Source organism: Acomys russatus, chromosome 5, assembly GCF_903995435.1.
Source record: "Acomys russatus chromosome 5, mAcoRus1.1, whole genome shotgun sequence".
Classification (NCBI taxonomy): Eukaryota; Metazoa; Chordata; class Mammalia; order Rodentia; family Muridae; genus Acomys; species Acomys russatus.
The window spans coordinates 59803719-59823723 of NC_067141.1; the positions used below are offsets into that span (position 1 = coordinate 59803719).

At 47.4% G+C, this 20005-nt stretch overlaps 1 protein-coding gene across 1 annotated transcript in view; it reads right to left on the reverse strand.

Moving 5' to 3' along the window:
- The window catches only part of Blnk (B cell linker), a 69087-nt gene that overhangs the window by 33265 nt on the left and 15817 nt on the right, over nt 1-20005 (reverse strand). The window contains exons 2-6 of the mRNA XM_051146537.1: nt 19147-19212; nt 14163-14212; nt 6995-7035; nt 4980-5136; nt 2373-2536 (exon numbers count right to left, since the gene is read on the reverse strand). Of these exons, the coding sequence (XP_051002494.1) occupies nt 2373-2536; nt 4980-5136; nt 6995-7035; nt 14163-14212; nt 19147-19212 (478 nt within the window). The remainder of the gene's footprint in view (nt 1-2372; nt 2537-4979; nt 5137-6994; nt 7036-14162; nt 14213-19146; nt 19213-20005) is intronic.

Consider the following 20005-nt stretch of genomic DNA (forward strand, 5'->3'; position numbering starts at 1 on the left):
TGGCACTCATTCACTTGTTTGTCTCCACCAGTGTTGGGATGATAGGCAAGCTGTGCTACCCATGGCCTTCTAATGTGGGTTCTGCGGGACTTGAACTCTGGTTGCCTTTTGTTTTTTCTTTGTAACTTTTTTTTTTCTTTTTACTTTTTTCTTTCTTTTCTTTTTTTGTTTGGTTTGGTTTCTCAAGACAGCATTTCTTTATATAGCCCTGGAACTCACTTTTGTAGATCAGGCTGGCCTAGAACTCACAAAGAGCTACCTGCCTCTGCCTCTGCCTCTGCCTCCGCAGTGCTGGGTTTAAAGGTGTGCACCACCACACCTAGCCTGCAACCTTTTCAAGATCTCAACTTTCCACCTGATCCTTCAAGAACACAGCCTCCTCTGTACTTCTTTCCCACTGGTGCAGGCTTTCTTGAGGTGCAGCCATCTCTACAAGAATGCTGTATGCGGAACTCTGCCTCCCTCACTGAACTCCCTCCCTACCTAGTCACAGAAACGGAGAGCCTGGCATAGCCCGGAGAGCCTGGGATAGCCGGAGAGCCTGGCATAGCCTGTGGTGTCATGTCTATATTCACATCTTTGTGTGAATTTGCCCAAGGCTAAGAGAGTCAGTCTTATTGTCTTCTTTCTCTCTCTTATTCTATTGTTCCCTACTACCCTATGCCCACCCTAAAGAGACAGCATCACCTCTCTGACAGACAGACAGACAGACAGACAGACTCAGGACTGAGAAACTACCACTCCCCCAAGTCTGCTGCCATCTGTTTTTCACTGTCTCCTAGAGCAGGAATCAAGCCCGGAAGTGGGTAGAGGTGACAGGAGTGAGGAGTCTTTCAGGGTGAAGATATGTACATACGTTACAGGAACGGTGAGCCCATGGTAAATGAAAAAAAAAAAAAAAAAAGGACCAGGATTCACTCACAACTGACTGAGCCAAGCTACCATGGGGCTCAGTCTTCAGGAAATCTTCAGTGTTCAGGAAAAATTTAAAAAGTGGCTTTGCAAAAAATCTAAATATGATAGAAACAGTGTGTGTGTGTGTGTGTGTGTGTGTGTGTGTGTGTGTGTGTAAAAACTATATCTACCTACCTATATCTATATATTAAATAAATATCAAAATAGTAAGAAAAAAACCAAAGAAGACAGACTTAGAAGGTTGGCCGGCTTACCCAAACTCACAGAAGGCATTTAGACCCAGAATCTGTCTTTACTGTGCTTTAAAGTTTCTCTTTTCTGTCTCCTGATTGGAAATTATACAAAGGCACAAATGAAGGTCGTTTCACAACACGGTCCATCACCTGCAGGCACCCCAAACAAGTGATTTCTCAGAGACGCTTCGCTAAGATTCTGTCTGGTGCCGGCTTAGCACTATCTTTAGCGCTTTCCTGTAGGACTGTCTAAAGGCTGTGCCCCCCACCCCCACCCCCAAGTGGTTTTTAAAACCCAAATGCCATTGCAACCAGAACCACTAGGTTGGGGCAGCCATCATTGTTGTTAAATTATCAGTATTGGCCTAGTAATTTTTATTATCAGGCCTAAAATGTATGATTACGACAGTATAACCCTCTAGCAATCAATCAAGACACAGACACCTGTTATATTTTAAAATAGTCTTAGTTAACCTGGGGCAGGGCAGATATTAATCCCCTAAGCTACTTCCCAAAGTGGGGCAGGTATGGGATACCTGCTCCAATCCCATGCCATCTGCTTCTAATAATTTCTATCAAGCTATCTCCCATCCATAATCCCAAATACTTGCTAATGTTCTTCATCTGGCCCAAGTCTCCATCCACGCCGGCCATGTGCTTCACCTCCACCTAACCCATGATGGCGCAACCTTTTCCTCTTCCCAACATTCCCCCTGTCTCTCCCAGCCCAGGAACCTTAGCCATACATATCCCATTCGCCCTGCCCAGGTGTGATGGCCTTTTATTAATCAGCATCAAAGTACATCAGACCAACTTGTCATTATACAGCCTAGCCAGTTCAAAAGGCAACAATCCCAAGGGAATAAGACTCCCAAGGGGTCGGCATTGACTGAGGGGAATTTAATGGGGTAGGTTTCCGGGATCTTGGGGGCGAGTGGGGGTGGGGAGCAGAAAGCAAGAATTGTAAAGGTCGTTGAGAGGCATAGTAGGGACCGTAGGAGAGGCACAGACCCAGTACAAAAAACACACTTCTGTGGAAAACTGAAAATGATTAAAAGGGATCGATGTGCCTTTTTAGAGAAAGCAAGTTTCCCACAATGTTACTTTGAGGGATTTGGAGGGCAAGAGGACAGCAGGGCTTTGAGGAAGGGAGGCTACTCCAGGCCTGGTTCGCTGACCACTCCAGCTCCCCTCCCAGGTGACCTTTGAGCAGGCTTACTTTACCTCATCCTCAAGGAGGTCTTTGGGCTTGGGAGGGACTTGCGGCTTCTGTAGAGAGGCGGGGGCTGGCAGAGTGGAGGCCAGCCTTGTTTTTGCTGAGGGCCAGCTAGGCTTACTGGGAAGTGTCTTGCTGAAGGGCGGAGAGTGCCGCTGGCTGGATCGATTATCTTGAGCAAACAGAAGACAACAGAGGCTCTGGGTCATTCACTGTGGGGATATTATGGGAATCCAGAAGACACACAGCCAAAGGCATCCGCGGGACTACAAAGGATCAGTGTGGTCCTGAAAGGAACCGGTGGCTGGAAAGTGGGCACTGTCTGTTTACTTACTAACTAGCAGGTCCTGGGGAGTGGTGAGAGCCTACAGGCTTGGGAGAGCTGAGATCCCGACTTTCTGCTAAGCACAGTGGGCCGGAGCAGCTTGCAGGGATGGAGAGTGTTTTTCCTCAGCTGTATTTACATATTAGAGATATCTCTGGGGCTTTAAAGGTGGTGGCCCCACTCTGGATCTGATTCTGGACTTCTGGACCCAGTCTGTTATGGGATTTAAAAAGTCTCCTAGGTTATTCTAAGGAGTTCCTTTCCGCAACTCCTGGAGCAGCCAGACAAGCCTGTGTTGTCCAGGACTGTCCTCTCAGCTGGTATCTGAGAAAGGGTCCAGGTTCCAAAGCCGGATGGATCTGGATTCCTTCTGTTCTAGCCGCCCTAACCTCACCTGTTTGCATCAGTTACACTTTCTCAGTCAGTCCTTTCCTCATATTAAACCAGATCATGCTAGGCACCTTAGAGTAATTGTAGGGGTAGGGAAAATTGCAGACAAAGCAGACAGTGCAACGTGGCCTGCCTAAGAAATGGCTCTGGGACCACCATGTTCTGTGAGCTGAGTTCTGATTGGACTGACACATTTTCAGAAGTTTTTATAGCATAGGATGCCCTGGAGTTCCCTATCCTAGGCAGTGCAGTGGCTTGTAGCAGGCTGGGTGTCCAGCTTCCTCCTGTAACATGACCTTGCTTGCCGTACCCTGACATTATAGCTTTTCTTGGTGCTCGTTTTTTGTTTTGTTTTGTTTGTTTGTTTGTTTGTTTGTTTGTTTGTTTTCTCTCAGCGCTTGCTTCTTCCTTGTCGGAGGTATGTGGCTGACGTCACATTGACTGTGCTCACACGCTAGGGCCCCTGCTTTGCTGAGCCTATCACTGCCATTTTTGTCTGTTGCTCTTGGCGTTTATATAGACTTCTTAATGCTATTCTTACACCCATGAGACGTAGCAAAGCACAGAAGGCAGGCTTTGAAGAATTGAATTGTGGTTTCTGGTTTGCAGTGTATACCTAATACAGCCCCTTCCCTCTGAGGGTCCTTGCAACGAGTGAAAAATTGACCATATCCAGTGGGGAGGGTAAGGGGCAGGGCTCAAGGCATGTCAGTGTGGAAGCTGAGAGGCCCCACTCACATCCAAGCTCCACCGCCTATATGACCTTGGCACAGTTAGCGCTCTGCCTGCAGTCCCTCCTTCCTCCATATAGTGAAGATGCAGCCCTCTTCCACAGTCTGGCAGGGTTAAGAAGCCATGGCTAGAGGGCTGGAGAGAGATGGCTCAGAGGTTAAGAGCACTGGCTGTTCTTCCAAAGGTCCTGAGTCCAATTCCCGGTAACCACATGGTGGCTCGCAACCATCTATAATGAGATCTGGTGCCCTCTTCTGGCAGGTAGGTGTACATACAGGCAGAACACTGTATACATAATAAATAAATATTAAGAAGAAGGAGGAGGAGGAGGAGGAGGAGGAGGAGGAGGAGGAGAAGCAGCAGCAGCAGCAGCAGCCATGGCTAGAAAGCACTACCTTGTAATCTACAGAGTACAGCAAGAGTATATTGCCTTGATCACTGCTAAAAGCTCAGGGCCAAGCATGGTTCTGGCCAGAGTAAGGGCCCAACAGATTAGCGAGCAGCAACTGGTACCCTGTCAGGACACTGCTGACAACAGTGAGGATGACCTTGCTGCACATATGCAAGCCTTGCCATGGTCATGAACACGCTGAGCATCCCTGCCTTCAGGGAACCTAGTCACCTGCTATGGGGAAACCGAAATGATTTACTGCTCTTCCGGGTGCCTTGTACAAGATAGGTAAGAACCACTGAGCCACACTCTAGCCTGGTTTTCATTTGTTTGTTTGTTATGGGTTTTTTTTAAACCCTTAATTTTGACACTGGTTGTTGCTAAGTTGCCCAGCCTGGGAACCTGGGATCCTCTTGCCTCATCCCAACCCCAAGCTGGGATTATAGGCCTGTGCTACCACACCAGGCTTCCAATTGGACCACCAGAGGCATAGCTCAAAGCCAGACTTGTGCTGTGTCAGTTGGTCCAAGAGTTTGATTCCAGGCCTAGGGCTCACTGACATGCCCACCCCCTGGCAGGCGCAGATGGCCTGTGTGCAAAGTGGCACCAGAGCAGAGAGGGGTTTAGTGGACCTCAAATCCTTGAAGGGTACTGTTTCTCTGTGTGGGCTCCTCAGAAGTGTCAGGGACTTGGAAGAAGAAATTCCCAGAAGAAACTGTACTAATGCCTAGGATGACTTTTCACGGGGCATTAAGGGATGGGAAAGGCCTCACCTACCTATATACTCGCCCCTGGTGAAGGGCAGGGCTGGATGGACCACCCTTGTCTGCTGCTCAGCGGGAGGTGGCTCGTAGGAATCGTCACCCGTCTCCTCCGCGGGCATCACGTACATCTCAGAGTCCGAATGTTCGTCTGGATTTTCATAGTCACTGTCCTGCAAATGTAAGCACTGTGTTTGGTTACCTCCGCAGGTGCCGTCTGGTGGACAGTCCCTACCTTAGGAAGCAGGAGCAGTTTCTGGGGCAGAGGACAGAAAGCAGAGGCTGAGGGAGACCGGTTGGATCTACCTTCTCCACACACCTCCTGCCAGGACCACACAGGACTTTGTAGCGCAGAGACAGGACACTTGTCTCCTTTCTCTTGTGATGTTATAACAAGGCTCTTCTGTCTGCCCTAAAGGCTTTAGGAACAAGCCTAAATCTCATACTATCTGCAGTGGAGAGCCACTGAAGTAAAAATAATGCCTAGGGGCATTTACCTAGTCCTTGTTTATCTTGGCTGTTTAACTTTAGGGTAGGTCAGTTCCTACTCTCCAGGCTAATTTTCACTTTGTGTTCCTTTGCTCTATGCCCTCTTTTAAAGTTTTTACATCTTTTATTTCTTGAGATTATAATATAATTACACCCTTTCCTCATACCCTCCCTCCCTCCAAACCCTTCCATATACCACCCATCCTTTTGCTCTCTTTCAAACTGTCTTCTCCCGCCTTTTGCCGCAGGTGTCATCTTGAGCTGATGCCAGCAGGGGGCGCTGCACTCTGGGTTCTGCTATACTGGGTTCTGAGAGGAACTTCAGGCCCAAGCGACCCGCAGTGAGAGCACCCTTCCTCTTATTTTTCTTTTCTTTTCTTTTCCTGCGGTTGAAGGAGGAGGAACTGCTGTTTTCAAAGACCACATCCACTCCAGGTGGCAAACACAGATTTGATTCTGGGCACTGGCCTAGAAGTCTGCATTCTGGGTCCTCATGCCCCCGAGGAACACGCGAATAGCAAAAGCAGTTCCGTCCTCATGAGCCCTGTCTCCTTATACGTGAGATGGAGGTGTGGTCTGTGTAGGATCCCTTACAGATGGAAACACAGGTCAGAGAGTGCTAACATTGTGGAAGAACACACGCGCACGTTGGCAGGACTCAGCTCCCAACCGTAGTGGCTGCGCGGGGCGGGGCGATGGGCGGGGGGGGGGGCGCGTCGGGGTCGAGGGATGGCCTGCAGACTACAGGTCCAACTTGAAGAAGATTGACAGCTCACCCTGCTGCATCACCTGCCAGTGTCACTATGGCTAGGTCTCTCTTTTTCACTGTGACCTGAGGAGTGTGGCTGATGGTCACAGCAGGTACCTTGCTAGCTGACAGCCTGGTTCTGAGGTCTGAAGGCCCAGGTTGAGTTTGGGAACTGCAAGTTAATCAAATGTTCCATTACGGTTGGAGTAGCACCTGTGCCTAGCATTAACTCTCTTAAAAAAAAAAAAAAAATAGAGTTTTGATAAATAGCCCAGGCTGGCCTCAAACTCTCTAAGTAACCCAGGTTTGCCTTGAACTCTCAGTCTCTCTGCCTCAGCCTCTCGAGTGGTGGAATTATACGTGTGTACCAGCCTGGCATTGACTCCTTGGACATTGTGGGGGTTTTTTTGGGGGGGGTCTCCTGCATAGGTTTAGGGAGTAGTGGGGAGCTTAGGTCCAAAGTATGCCCATCAGTACAGACTATTTTAATGCATTACTTCTGGTTTTGTGTGTCTGTGAGCTCTGAGAATGGGGTTAGAACACCTAATTCCCAGTGCTGTGTTGGTAGCAAATGAACATGTATAAAGTATTCAGCCGGGCTTGCAGTGAGCACTGGGTCACGCCAGCTGTCAGTGAGGTCACTGTCACCTGCCTGGAGGAGGCTTTTCCGTCCTTCAGAGCCCCTCTCCCCGCAATGCTCAGCTAGCCATTAGCACGTGATTCAGAAATAAGCCCACTCAGGAGGTCTCCCCTAGCAGGTTGGCGCCCTCCTGATGCCAGGAGCAGGTACTCACAAAGTCATCTGACCACTGCTCCTCTTCCTCAGCAGGGCTCTCTGTAACAGGAGAGGGACACAGGGCAAAAAGCATGAATGGAGGCTGGCCCGTTGCAGCTGGCCCACAGGCAGGTGCTCTGTCTGTCTGTCGACCCTTGAGCTGGCTGCCCATAGGCACCAGTGCTGGCTGCTTTCCTGTGAGCCTTCCGGTGCATTTAGTCGGCCTCGAACAGTAATTGCAGCCATATCGTCGTTAGCATATGATCCCATTCTCTGAAAATTTAGTTTCAAAGCTTGAGGAGAAATCCCACAGGGACAGAGGAGCCCTTTACCTGGTCAGCCTGCCTTTGTCACGGGCCATTTCTGGAATATTATATTTGCCCCCCCTTTTTTTTTCTTTGCTTTGATAAGCCCCATGACTGTCAGGTCCGAAGGGCACTCCACTCCCCTCCAAAATGTCAGGTCTACTGATTTCCATCCAAAGTCTAGACCTAGCTCAAACTGGACTACAGGAGGATTTCCCATAGTTAGGCAAGAGCCAGGATTCCTCAAGAACTTGTGAAACTGGTTCCCATTTGCCAAAAGAAGTGATTTCCCTTACCTCTGGGACAATGGCTCTCCATTGCCATTACACCTGGGGCTGCATATCAAAGCCCATGCTGGCCTCCAGGCTCGCGTGGTCCCTAATCACAAGTATTTCTTATATATTCAGCCCTATCCCGGTCCTTCTCACCTGAGATCCCTGCTCTCTTTATTACCCCGCAACACAATTCTATTCTCATTATTCTCTCTCTCCCCACACCCCACCGTCCCCTCCTCCTCCCCCTCCCTCTGCCCCTTTCCCCCCCTCCCCCCATCTCTCTTCTCCAGCCATTCTCCCTTCTCTTGAGGATAGCCTGGGCCAAGTCCAGCCTGCTTTCTTTTCTTTCTGCTCTGGACCCATCCAGATGTCACTGTATATTTTCTTTCTCTTACGAACAATGAAACCCTCCGCCCAACCATACCATGGAGCGGTCCTGTTGGCAGTCTCTCTCTACTGTGCCTCCTTACACACATTGACCAAAAGCGACTTGAAAAGGGAGGCCTTCATTTGGCTTACAGATCCCAATCACAGCCAATCGCTGAGGGACGTCGGGGGTGGGGGGCTGGGGGTGGGAGGGGGAGGAACTCAGGGCAGGAACCAAAGCAGAGGCCATGGATGAACACTACTTCCTGGCTTGCTCCCCATGGCTTGCTTAGCTTACTTTCTTACAGAACCCAGGACCAGGGGTGGCTGCAGTGGGACCCCTCCTACACCAATCGTTCATCAGGAAAATGACCCACAGATGTGCTCACAGGCCAATCTGATGGAGGCGGTTCCTCAGGTGAGGCTCCCGTTCCATGTAACTCTAGCCGGTGTCAAGTTGACAAAAACTTCAGAAAGCAGCCCTAGGAATTGGTGGGGACTGGATTTAGTGTGGGGACTGAGGGAGGAACCAGGTGAAGTTGCCTGGGAGAGGAGCTTTTAGTGTGACCACTTAACACCTCAAAACCTCCCTTCGCCTGTGTGTGTATGTGCGCTCTTCCCTGCACAGGGCCGGCACGAGGCCTCTGGTCTTGGATGGTCTTTTGTTTCTCTGCCTCTACTTATCTTGGAAGCTTAGACTGGATGCTGTTCCAGGTCTTTCAAAGCTTTAAAAATACTTTGAGCCCAAGATGTATTTCCCTAGTCTTAGTTCCATGCAGAACACCAGCACCAAACAGCAGGACAGGGCACAAGCAGTGTTAGAGCTCATTTCTCTAGGGACAAAGGGTGGCTGTGCAGACCCCAGGCTTCTGTAGCCAGATGTACCTAAGAGCCCCTCCCTTTCTCTCCCTTGTCCCTGCCTCTCCTCCTGTCTTACTTTTAAACATATAATCACACTACTTTATTGTTGCCTTTGTTGGAATCAAGGTATGTGTGTGTATGTGTGTGCATGTGTATGTGTGTGTATGTGTGTGTGTCTGTGTGTACGTGTGTGTGCATGTGCGTGCATGTGTGTGTTTTGTGTGTATGTATGTGTGTATTGTATGTATGTGTGTTGTGTGTATGTATATGTGTGTTGTATGTGTGTATGTGTGTGCATGTGTGTGTGTTATACATACCTACTAGTGTGTGCCTGCCTGTATATACATATGTATGTCAAAGGTGGCCATCAGGTATGTATTGATCTCTGGCCTAGTTTTTAAGACAGGGTCTCTCACTGAGCCTGTCACTCACTGTTTCAGTTAGGCTGCCTGGCCAGGCACACACAGCCATGCCCAGCTTTTAGGTGAATATTTGGAATTTGAACCTAGGTTCTCTTGCTTTTACAACAAGCACTGCACCCACTGGGGCATCTTCTTAGTCCTAAATGAACTATTTTTAAAAATAAAAGTCACTTTAACTGATACGTGAAAACATAAAAAATATATAGCGTCATAGGTTGACAGGTGGTATATGAACACACATATCCATTGTATAACATTTAAAGCAGGGTAAACACACCTGTCTCTTAACGTGCGACTTTCAGCATTTCTCCTTAGTTACTGGAATGCACCGCACATTGTCAGCTACAGCTATCTGTGAAATAGCATGATGGGTCTTCATGCTCACCCTGGACCCATTGCCCAGCCTCCTTCACCATGTCCTTGCCAGCCTCAGATAGCGACCACACTGATGATGGGTGTCTCAGTTCAGTGAGATGTCACAGGCCGTGTGAGAAATTATAGGACTTATATATAGGTTTATTTCACTTGGCACAGTGACCTGACTCTGCTCAAGTTGTTACAAATGACAGGATCCCATTCTTCTAAGGAGTGGACAGCATTCTGCTGTGTGTAGGCAGCATATGCTCCTTATCTTCCCATCAGCACGCAGACTCAAGTTGTTGTCTTGCCTCAGCAGCATCGAGCACTTGTGGACCAGGTGCCTGTTTTGTGGAAGGACAGCGGGCTTCGCCCCTTGGAGACTCCACGGACACCCCACTGAGATTGCCATTGGGATAGACTGAAAGGAGCCATTCTGGGTCCAGAATTCAAGGAAGCAGACCGAGGACTCCGTCTGGGCTACTGTGTTTCTAATCGAACATCGATGGGGGGAGGGAACCTGAGGAGAGACCAGCGATTGCAGCCAGAGAGAGAGAGAGAGAGAGAGAGAGAGAGAGAGAGAGAGAGAGAGAGAGAGAGAGAGAGAGAGGTGCAGGCGGAGAGGCAAGAGAGAAGGCTGCAGGTTCGGACCACCACGAGGGTGTGGACTGCTTCTGAGAGAGGATCAGGGTGCAGGCCCGGAGACGCCTAGGGATTTGTCCTGCGGAACTGATACCTGGAAGGTTTATTCTTGTCCCCCTTAACCCCTTTCCCCTCCTGTATAGGATAGTGGGTTGTATAATAAAGTCTAATTGTTAAGAAACAGAGCCAACACTGTTTGGCAAACGCTTGCCTTCCCTTTGACCATTCACCCTGTGGAGGGGTTGCTCTACCTCAGGGAAGCTCTAGTTTCATTCTTTTAGGGGGACTCTCTACCTTTTCACCATCACTCAGCCCCCTCCCTGCATGTCAGTGGGGAGAGGGTTAGTCCTAGGCAAATCTCTGTGGTGGTGGTGGTGGGGAGCATCTCCCAACAGTCCCTGGAGATTAGGGACAGAGGGCGCAAGTAGACAAACCTTGCTCAGATCTGATTCCTCAGGGGTTTGTGGGGTGATCAGAGGGTTTCTGCAATGAGCCCCAAAACTTGAGGGCCCTTTCCCAAGAGGTGCTCTTTATCTACTTAACTGAGACAGATCGATCTTTCTTCCTGTCCCTCTCTTCCCCCCTCCCTTTCCTCCCTTCCCCCTCCTTCCCTCCCCCTCCAGTGTTTCCTCTTTTAGTTCTCTCTCTCTCTCTCTCTCTCTCTCTCTCTCTCTCTCTCTCTCTCTCTCTCTCTCTCTCTATGTAACCTTCCTTTGAAGTCCTTGGAGATTTCCTGGATTGAGAAGCTTTGGGGCTGATTTCTGAGTCTGCGCATACAGTTGAACAGGAACCCCAATGCATAGGGCAGCAGCTGGAAATGGCCCTGGGACATTAACGGCTAGGGGTGGGAGAAGATGGGGCAAAGAGGGGCACAACTGGAAGTGGTGGGAGCTGGTTTTGCCAAGAGGCTCAGGGATAATTTCGAGATATTAAGGGGAAGAGCAAAGAGTGTGAGCGAGCCCTGTAGGCAAAGTGCACACCACTGACTGCTAAGATTGGGAACTTGGGTGGATTTGGTTTAAAGCAGGTTTGTTCCGCTTCAATACGTGGGAGTTCTTGCTAGTTCTGACTCAGTTGTTGGTTGGTAGGGCTGAGGCTAAGTACGTCTAAGAAGCGCCCAGCTGACTGCTGCCACCATACCAGGGATCGAAGTTTGTGGAGCAAGTCATATTACTGTGTTCCAAGAGACACTGATATAGTGACATTGAGGCTATGTGCTGGGGCTGGGGCTGTTGTAGAGCACTTGCCTAGCATATATGGGGTCCTGGCTTTGAGCTCCGGGAAAAGATCAGGTGCTTGAGGTCAAGGAGAACACTTTTGAGATGGGTAGACACACCAAAAACTAGTGTCAGAGAGGCTCACTGTAGCATCAGGACCCAGGGTCCAAAATGCAACAGATCTCCATTCCTCAAATGACAAAGGTGAACTGGAAAGCGATGTCCATAGCCACACATTTAGTTAGTGGCTAGATGTGAGAGGACCTTGTCACTGGGCCTGTGACCTGTGACTGCACTCTGGGGAGCCACGAAGAGGTCAGTGGAGCCGTGAGGTAAAAGAGAACTGTTATGGCTCAACCCTCTTGATGAAGTGTGAGAATTAGGAATGGAATTACATGTTGGGGGCCACTTAGAAGCTCTGTCCAAGGACAAGCGAGAGATGGTGAGGGTCTGAGCTGTCGCCATGGCAATGGAGAGGAAAGAAACTTGAAGGCAGGAATTGGCAGGATTCAGAGGAAGCCTTGCCCTTTCTGCAGAGGATGAGGAAGATAAGGAATTGACAATGAGCCCCAAGGCATGTTGTGGTTTAGGCAAAAGGGTGAAAACACCACAGCTGTTTCCAGCCTTTCACCAAAGAAGAAAACAGAGAAGGAGGAAGCCACAGGGAAGGGATGAGCAAGCGACAGTGAAGAGAAATGTCCCTCTTGTAATCGGGCGTCTGAGAATTGACTCTGAGGTCCAGCATTTGAGCTTGTCATCTCTAATGCTTCTGGTTCATCTACAGGGGACAGATATGCTTGCAATTTGTCCCCTAGCACCTGAACTAGATGTCACCTCCTCAGAGAGACCTTCCCAGACTGCATAAGTCCCCCATCTGTCCTACACCCTGCCATTTTCTATTTTCTTCCTATTTTTCGCAGCAGTCGTTATGCTTGGAAAATGACTCATTTTAAAAATGTGCGTGCGTGAGTGTGTCTGTGTCTGTGTAGGGTCTCTTGATCATTTCCACAGACTTCTGGGAATTCTTCTGTCTTTTTCTCCTATCATCTTGCCATAGAAGGATTACAGACTGCTACAGCATTCAGCCTTTTGGGGTTTCTGGGGATCCAGACTCAGATCTTCATACTTGTCCTGCCCCATGGGACATATTTGTTGGGTGGGTCAAAGTGAAAGCTCTTGACGATATCTCTTCTGTAGAGTATACTGTTAAGTGAGGTGACTTCTGAACTTGCCAACCCTGTCACGGCCCTTTGAGACTCCAAAGCTTGTATTGGACAGCCATTAGGAGACATCAGAGAAGACTCACACCTATATCCAGTCAGGGCTGCACATCCCTCAGGGATCAGGGCAGCTTTGGAAACTATCAAGGGGTGCAGCTGCATTTGTGAGGGTACCCTGGTGGGGGTAGAAATAAGTCCTGGCTAGATGTTGGAGTGAATCACCTCTTAAACATAAGAATACATCACTCCACCGGGCGGTGGTGGCGCACACCTTTAATCCCTGCACTCGGGAGGCAGAGGCAGGCAGATCACTGTGAGTTCGAGTCCAGCCTGATCTACAAAGTGAGTCCAGGACAGCCAAGGCTACACAGAGAAACCCTGTCTTGGAAAACAAAACAAAAACAAACAAACAAAAAGAATACATCATTCCATGATTTTTCCATCATTCCTGTTTGGATCCTGAAAAGTTCAGAGTTGTTTCCTTTTTCCATCTTTGGAGGGAAAAAAAATGGTTTATTCTCATTTAGCTATGCTTGGAAACAGGTTTCCTTGATTTATGGATTAGGTAGATTTTTAAATCCCTGGACCAAAGCCCCCTGTTTCTTAGCTCCATGTTGCACAAGAACCCCACGGCTATCTGTCTGAACTTGCTGAATGCTTGACAGTGTGGGGTTCTGTCCACTCTGCACAAGGATGTTGAGCGTTTGACTTTGATCACCATTGCTATAAATCTACCAGTCTCAAGATTAGTGTTTTTGCAGCAAAGTTGAGATGGACCTGTGCACGTGCAGGTATGGGAGGAGTTAAGAGGTTGATCTTGAGTGCCATTCCTCAGGACCCCTCCCCTAGTTTTGACAGGGTTTTTCTCTGGCGATGGTTACCCAGCAAGTACCAGGCATTACCTATCTTCACTTCCCCAGTTCTGGAATTACAAGTGAATGCTACCATGCCCAGCTTTTTATGTGGTTTCTGGGGGTCAAATTCAGGTCTTGATGCTTGCCTACCAAGCACCTTTTGACCGAGCCATCTGGACGACTCCTTACATAGCTATTTATGGAGGACAGGTTAGTCCCCACTGCCGTGTACTGCATAGGACTGCACTTTCCCAACTACATGAAATGGTAGATATTTCTAATATCATCTGTCTTTCCTTTGGGGCTATCAATTCTGTGGTGGTGGACACTGTATCTCACTTGTAACTATGAGACTTTCACTTAATAACTTATATATGCCTGGCTCGTAGTACGTACTTGATAAATAGTAGCAGAGGCACATAGATAGATGTATGGGTAGACAATTAGGTGGGTGGATGGGTAGGTGAATAGGCGGATGAGTGGGAGGGTGGGTAGACAGATAGGTGGATAGATGAGCGGACGGATGGGTGGAGTACATTTCCACTGTAGTCCAAGGTCACATTGATACGGATGTTGCTTTCAAATCAGTACAGCATATTTCCCTCCCCAAGAAACAAATATGAACATTAGACCTAAAGGCAGCTAATGTAGTCTTGAAATGATCTTACCTAATGCATAGTCCCTTCGAGGCACACTTGGCGGTCCTTTGACTTTCAGTCTGCAGATGAGAACCAGTGGAACAGGGTCAGTGGGCAGGGCGACTATTGCCAAGGCTCTCAGCACAAACCAGCACAGAGACAAGAGGTAAATAACTTCTAGACTGTCCTCTGGGTCCCTCACATTGAGAGTTTAGTGCCTTGTAATCTAATGAAGGCAGTATTCTTCACAGTGCTCAGGGGCCCTACGACTTGGCCCAAGTCAGGCTGAGACATGGAAGGGCTCTGTGAGGCCCAAAGCCCAGTGAACACTTCAGTCAGTGATTCAAGGAAGAAGATCAGTGCTCATTGGCTGAGAGGAGGTGGACTGTACTTTAAGGGTTCACAAATGTTTTCATAAAAGGGGAAAATCATCAATAATGAGTACTATGCTCATAGGTTAAACAAAAATCATTTTCACCATTTAAAAACATGACAAGTAGGGCCTAGGCTATGGCCTAGTGGTAAAGTTCTTGCCTAGCTAGTATAAGGCCCTGGGTTTACTTCCCAATATAAGAATAAGACAAAATAAAAACCATGACAGTTAGGCAAGCATCATCTCGGGATAGAAAGCTTATATTAATAAATTACTAATTAATAATAATTACTCATATTATTTAAGAGTGATTTCCTTAATGAAATTTAAAGTATACACATATAAAACTTATATCATGTAGCCTTTAATTACTAAAATAGTATTTCCTTTTATAGAAGCAGTATATATGATAATAATAATCATATATAGTTTGTTTCTTATTTTAAAAAATCAACAAAGAAAGTCATATTTTATTTTAGAAATACACAAAACCACTTAAAAACCAAAATTGGAGATTACAAAAGTAACAATATTAGTTTTTGTATAGGAACCCTTCCTTTTCCATCACATGGTCTCATATCTATTTTTACATCCCATTCTCATCATAAACTAAACTAATGATCTCATCAAAATAAACTTGTGATGAAATCTGGAATGAGATTGTCAAAGGAATTGAAGGGAAGCAATTACTGCCTCCTTCTGCTAACCTAGGCCTCGAAAGTTTTCAGCCTCTGAGACTTACTGCTTAATAAACTCATCCTTTCTTGTCTTACTGAACTCTGGGCTGGCTGGTTCAACTTAGCTGTGGCTCAAACTCTTCTCAGCTGATTTATTCAATCTGGCTTGTCTCTGTCTCTGTGTGTCTGTGTCTGTGTCTGTGTCTGTGTCTGTGTCTGTGTCTGTCTGTCTGTCTGTCTGTCTGTCTCTCTCTCTCTCTCTCTCTCTCTCTCTCTCTCTCTCTCTCTCTCTCTCTCTCTCTCTCTCTGCCTCTGAATTGCTTGCTCTGTTTGGCCTCAAACTAACTCCACCAATCTACTATAATCTTCTGGCTCCTTCTCATTCTCTGACTTGTTCTGCCTTCACCTGAGTCTAGTTTGTTCTCTCTCTACAACCTCTCTACCTATTACTGTTCTGGTAAAACTGCTTCTTTTCTCTCTACATTGCTCCTTAAGTAGCTTCCCTTTTCTCTCCTCCTGAGAGTTCAGCGTATCATATTCTTTTGAATCTTTCTCTGACTTGTCACTCTTTCTGCCACTCAATTAAACATCACTTTCAAGCATGGGTGCTTCCTTCTACAAACTAACTTTACCTTCACTGTTTGGGATTAGTGGCCTGTACCGCCACACCTAGACCTGAGCTTTTCTTTACCTGATACTTGCTCTATACCAGGCTGGCCTTGAACTCAGATCTGTTTGCCTCTTATCTCCTGGATTAAAGGCGTGCTTTTATTCCAGCTGGATCACACAGACCTAGAAGGTCTTTGGATGTGATCTCTTGCCAGAGCAGCCATGTTTTGAATAAAAATTTCTCAACAAACAAAAAAAGGTTTGAAGTCTAGGAACAGCAAAACTTTGAAACACCCATGATAACTACTACCCACTATCTTCCTCTATCCAAGCAGGAAACTGTTTTAACAGCTCAGCTCATCTTGGAATGAAGGATACATTTACGAATGGCCCTGCTGGAGAGTTTAGTCAGTAAGTGTGAGGATCTGAGTTCAAATCCCCAGCATCCACTCACATAAAAGCTGGCCTTGGTGGTACCTGCTAGAAACCAGTGCTGGTGGCTGGACACAGGAGGATTTAGGGAGTTTGCTGGCCAGCCAGTGTAGCTGAATTGGTGAGCTGCAGTTCAGTGAGAGACCCTGTCTCAGGAAACTAAGATGGAAAGAAGTAGAGGAACATGGGACTGTAGCCTAAACACACACACACACACACACACACACAGAGAGAGAGAGAGAGAGAGAGAGAGAGAGAGAGAGAGAGAGAGAGAGAGAGAGAGAGAGAGAGAGAGAGAGAGAGAGAAAATGGTGTTGACCACAAGCTGGCAATAAAAGGTATATTTTGAAAGTAACTGCCTGCAGCTACACACTAAACCCCACACTTGGCAGGCCTTTCCACATGTGACCCGCCCATTCCCATGAGAACTCCATCACAGACTTTGTGATAGAGGAAACAGTGGGCTCGACCAGGCTTCTTCCTCTCAAGGGAGAATGTTGTCTGACTTTACAAGGGAACTCAACTGCAGGTCGCCCTCAACTTCCATGGTGATGGACATGGTGGCCAGATTTTCTAGGCTATGAAGAAACATGGCTTGTCAAGAGAAGCCCTCTAGGGGCTAGGAAGATGCTTAGGGGTGGTGGTAGAACATTTGCCCTGCGAGCCTGAGAGCCTGAGTTCACACTCTGTCACCCACATCAGAAGCCAGGCGTGGCTGTGCATCTCTATAACGACAGAATTTGGGACAGAGTAACAGGCACATCTTGAGAGCTCTCTGGTCAGCCAGCATAGCAGAAGCAGGGAGTTTCTGGTTCAGTGACATTCCCTATCTGAAGGCAATAACATGGAGCGCAATAGAGGGGGACGCCCAGCATCTGGGACTGGCTTCTGTGTGCATGCGTGCGTGCGTGCGTGTGTGTGTGTGTGTGTGTGTGGCTTCTGTGTGCATGTGCATGTGTGCATCTGGGACTGGCTTCTGTGTGCATGTGCGTGTGTGCATCTGGGACTGGCTTCTGTGTGCATCTGGGACTGGCTTCTGTGTGTGTGTGCATGTGTAACACACACACTCACACACACAGAAAAGTGCTCTACAGACAGTAGGCAAATATTTGAAATAGAAACTGTCAGGGCCACTTGCTGCTTATGGCTTCTGTCATATGACTGAACACAGAGAGAAACCTCACACTGCTGAGGACATTGGAGTTGCAAATCTGGCAACTGGGGCAACCCACAACTGCTAGTGACTCTGGCGGTGGCCAGTGTGGGGAAGGAGAGTCTGTAGTAGAAAGGATAAACAGTAATTACCACACACCTCTGCCAGCCCCAGGATGGAGCCTGTCCTGGATGACCCCTTCCTGTCACAGAGCAGCACAGCCATTGCCTCCCAGTGTGTGCTGGGACTCCTGTGCACATTAGGTTCCAAAAACAATCAAGGAGAATGAGTGCATTGTTGTACGGACAGGGAGAGACGCGCTGGCCTACGCTGCTGTTGGCCCAAAATTGTGGGGAGGGAAATTTGGCAAGTTCCACTTAGAAAATTTCCTTCAGGAATTTAGATTAATGGAGTACTCGAAGTCTAGAAAGACCGTCATTGGAATATTATCTGTGACAACTAAATGGAAAGAAATGGCTAGAGAATTTTGATTGTTATGAAACTCACTCCAAAAACTTTATCGGTTAAAATTCACAACCCCCCTCCCTTTAACACACCCACCGATCTGTAGTCAGTTTGTTTAATTACAATGCAGTTACTGGCACCACAAGCGGGAAGGATGGTGTATCCAGCATGATGCTGCTCGAGATGAAAATGTCTGTGTGGCACACGCAGCGTTGGCATGTGCGTGCCTGTGTAAGTGTGCACAGACAGGTGTGCATGCACAATGACTCACCAGGATGATGCCTACTTGGGGGGAATGGATTAAAGTGGGGATATGAGGAAGTGAGCAGTCCCGGTACATTTCAAATTCTGTGATTTTTTTCCCCCATGGTGAATTCGCATTACATTAATTAAAAAAAAAAAAAAAAGCAAATTTAAAAACTGAACACTAGGCAGAGTGCTGTAGCTAACACATTTAATCCTAGCACTCACCCAGGAGGCAGAGGCAGGTGTGTCTCTGTGAGTTCGAGGCCAGTCTGGTCTGCATAGTGAGTCAAAAGCCACCCAGGGCTACATAGTGAGACTATCTCAGATGACAAGACAAATTACTATTTCTCTTTTCATCTTGACTTAGATTTTGAATGGTAAATACAAGAAATATGTACGATTTCTGTGGTGTGTGTGTGTGTGTGTGTGTGTGTGTTGGGGAATAAATCCAGGGTCCTATACAATGCTAGGACCCTGTAAATGCTTTAAGACTGAGTTAAATTCTTAAACAGTTGGGATTTCACTTGTGTGTAATCACACCCAGCCTAACTTGTATTGTTTGTTTTAAATTAAGGGCTTTTGATGCACAGGACTCTGGCTTTGCTTCTTCAAGAACTCATTGAAGCACAATTTTAAGACACCGATTAAAAAAGCAGAAACCAAACTGTAGACCAGAGATATGGCATCACAAAAAAAGCAAGGCATGCTAGCTTCAACAGCACCTAGACAAGGAGGCTGAGTGAGCCAGGCTGAGCTTCCTACGCTCTTATTGGTTTCTCCAGTTTTGTACCTGGGTCTCAGCTCCATAGTCATCCAAGTGGTTTTCCTCATGGGTGTCTGGAGTAGACCCAGCACAGCTCTTCAGGGAGATGAAAACTGTAGATCCCTGAGTTCCACTTCACTCACTTACCTGTTTCCAGCATGAGGACCTAGCCACCATGGCTTCCTGCCCATAGTAAGAAGGGGAGGGGTGGCGTGGGCCTCACTCACTGACAGAGCTTTGGTCTCCACTCAGCGCAGACCGACTCATTTTTATATAAATAACAGAGAGTAACTTACTTTTTTATTTTGTCCATTATTCCGCCTTCGTTGTTCTTAATATCGTGGACCATCTTTTGAAGCTGTCTGTAAAAAACAAAACAAAACAAAACAAAAAAAATCACAAACTGTTAACATCTAGGCTGACTTTTGCAAATATGTACTCACCTTCATCAACAAAGGATGCTGGACCTGTTTGGGCCACACCCTACTGCCAGGGCAACTTTGTCATTCCTAAAGTGTATTCTAGAAGTCACTAACAGAGATAGTGACACTGGGCCCTGTAACTCGAACGGCCGAAGCCGGCGATGCCTCGTGGTAGCAAGACCCGTGCAGGTTCCATACCCATCGCCGGATGAAGAATTCTGGGTCTGGGAATGTAACTCGGAAGTAAGGCATGAAACAGCTTTACGGCAACGTGAACCACACTAGAGGCATATGGGAAGAGGGAACCTCAACCGAGAAAATGTCCCCACCACACACTGGCCTGTGGGGGTATTTTCTTGATTGATAATGGCTGTGGAAGGGTTGAGCTCACTGCAGCCGTGCTCCTGGGGCCTATAAGAAAGCAGGCTAATACAAGGGAGGGGATAACAATTGAGATGTAATATGAATAAATTAATAAAATATATTAAAAAAAAAAAAAGCAGGCTAAGGTAGCCATGAGGAGCAAGGCAGTAAGCAGCATTCCTCCATGACCTCTGTCTTAGTTCCTGCCTTCCCTTCCTGCCCTGACTTCCCTCTTGATGGAGAGTGGCCAATGACTATTTTATATTGAAACATATGCCAAGTTTTTTTTAAAGCCAATTCAAGAGGTTTATGTATTATCTGATTCCAACTGTGTACATGACACTGTGGAGATGGGAAAGTTGCTGCCATG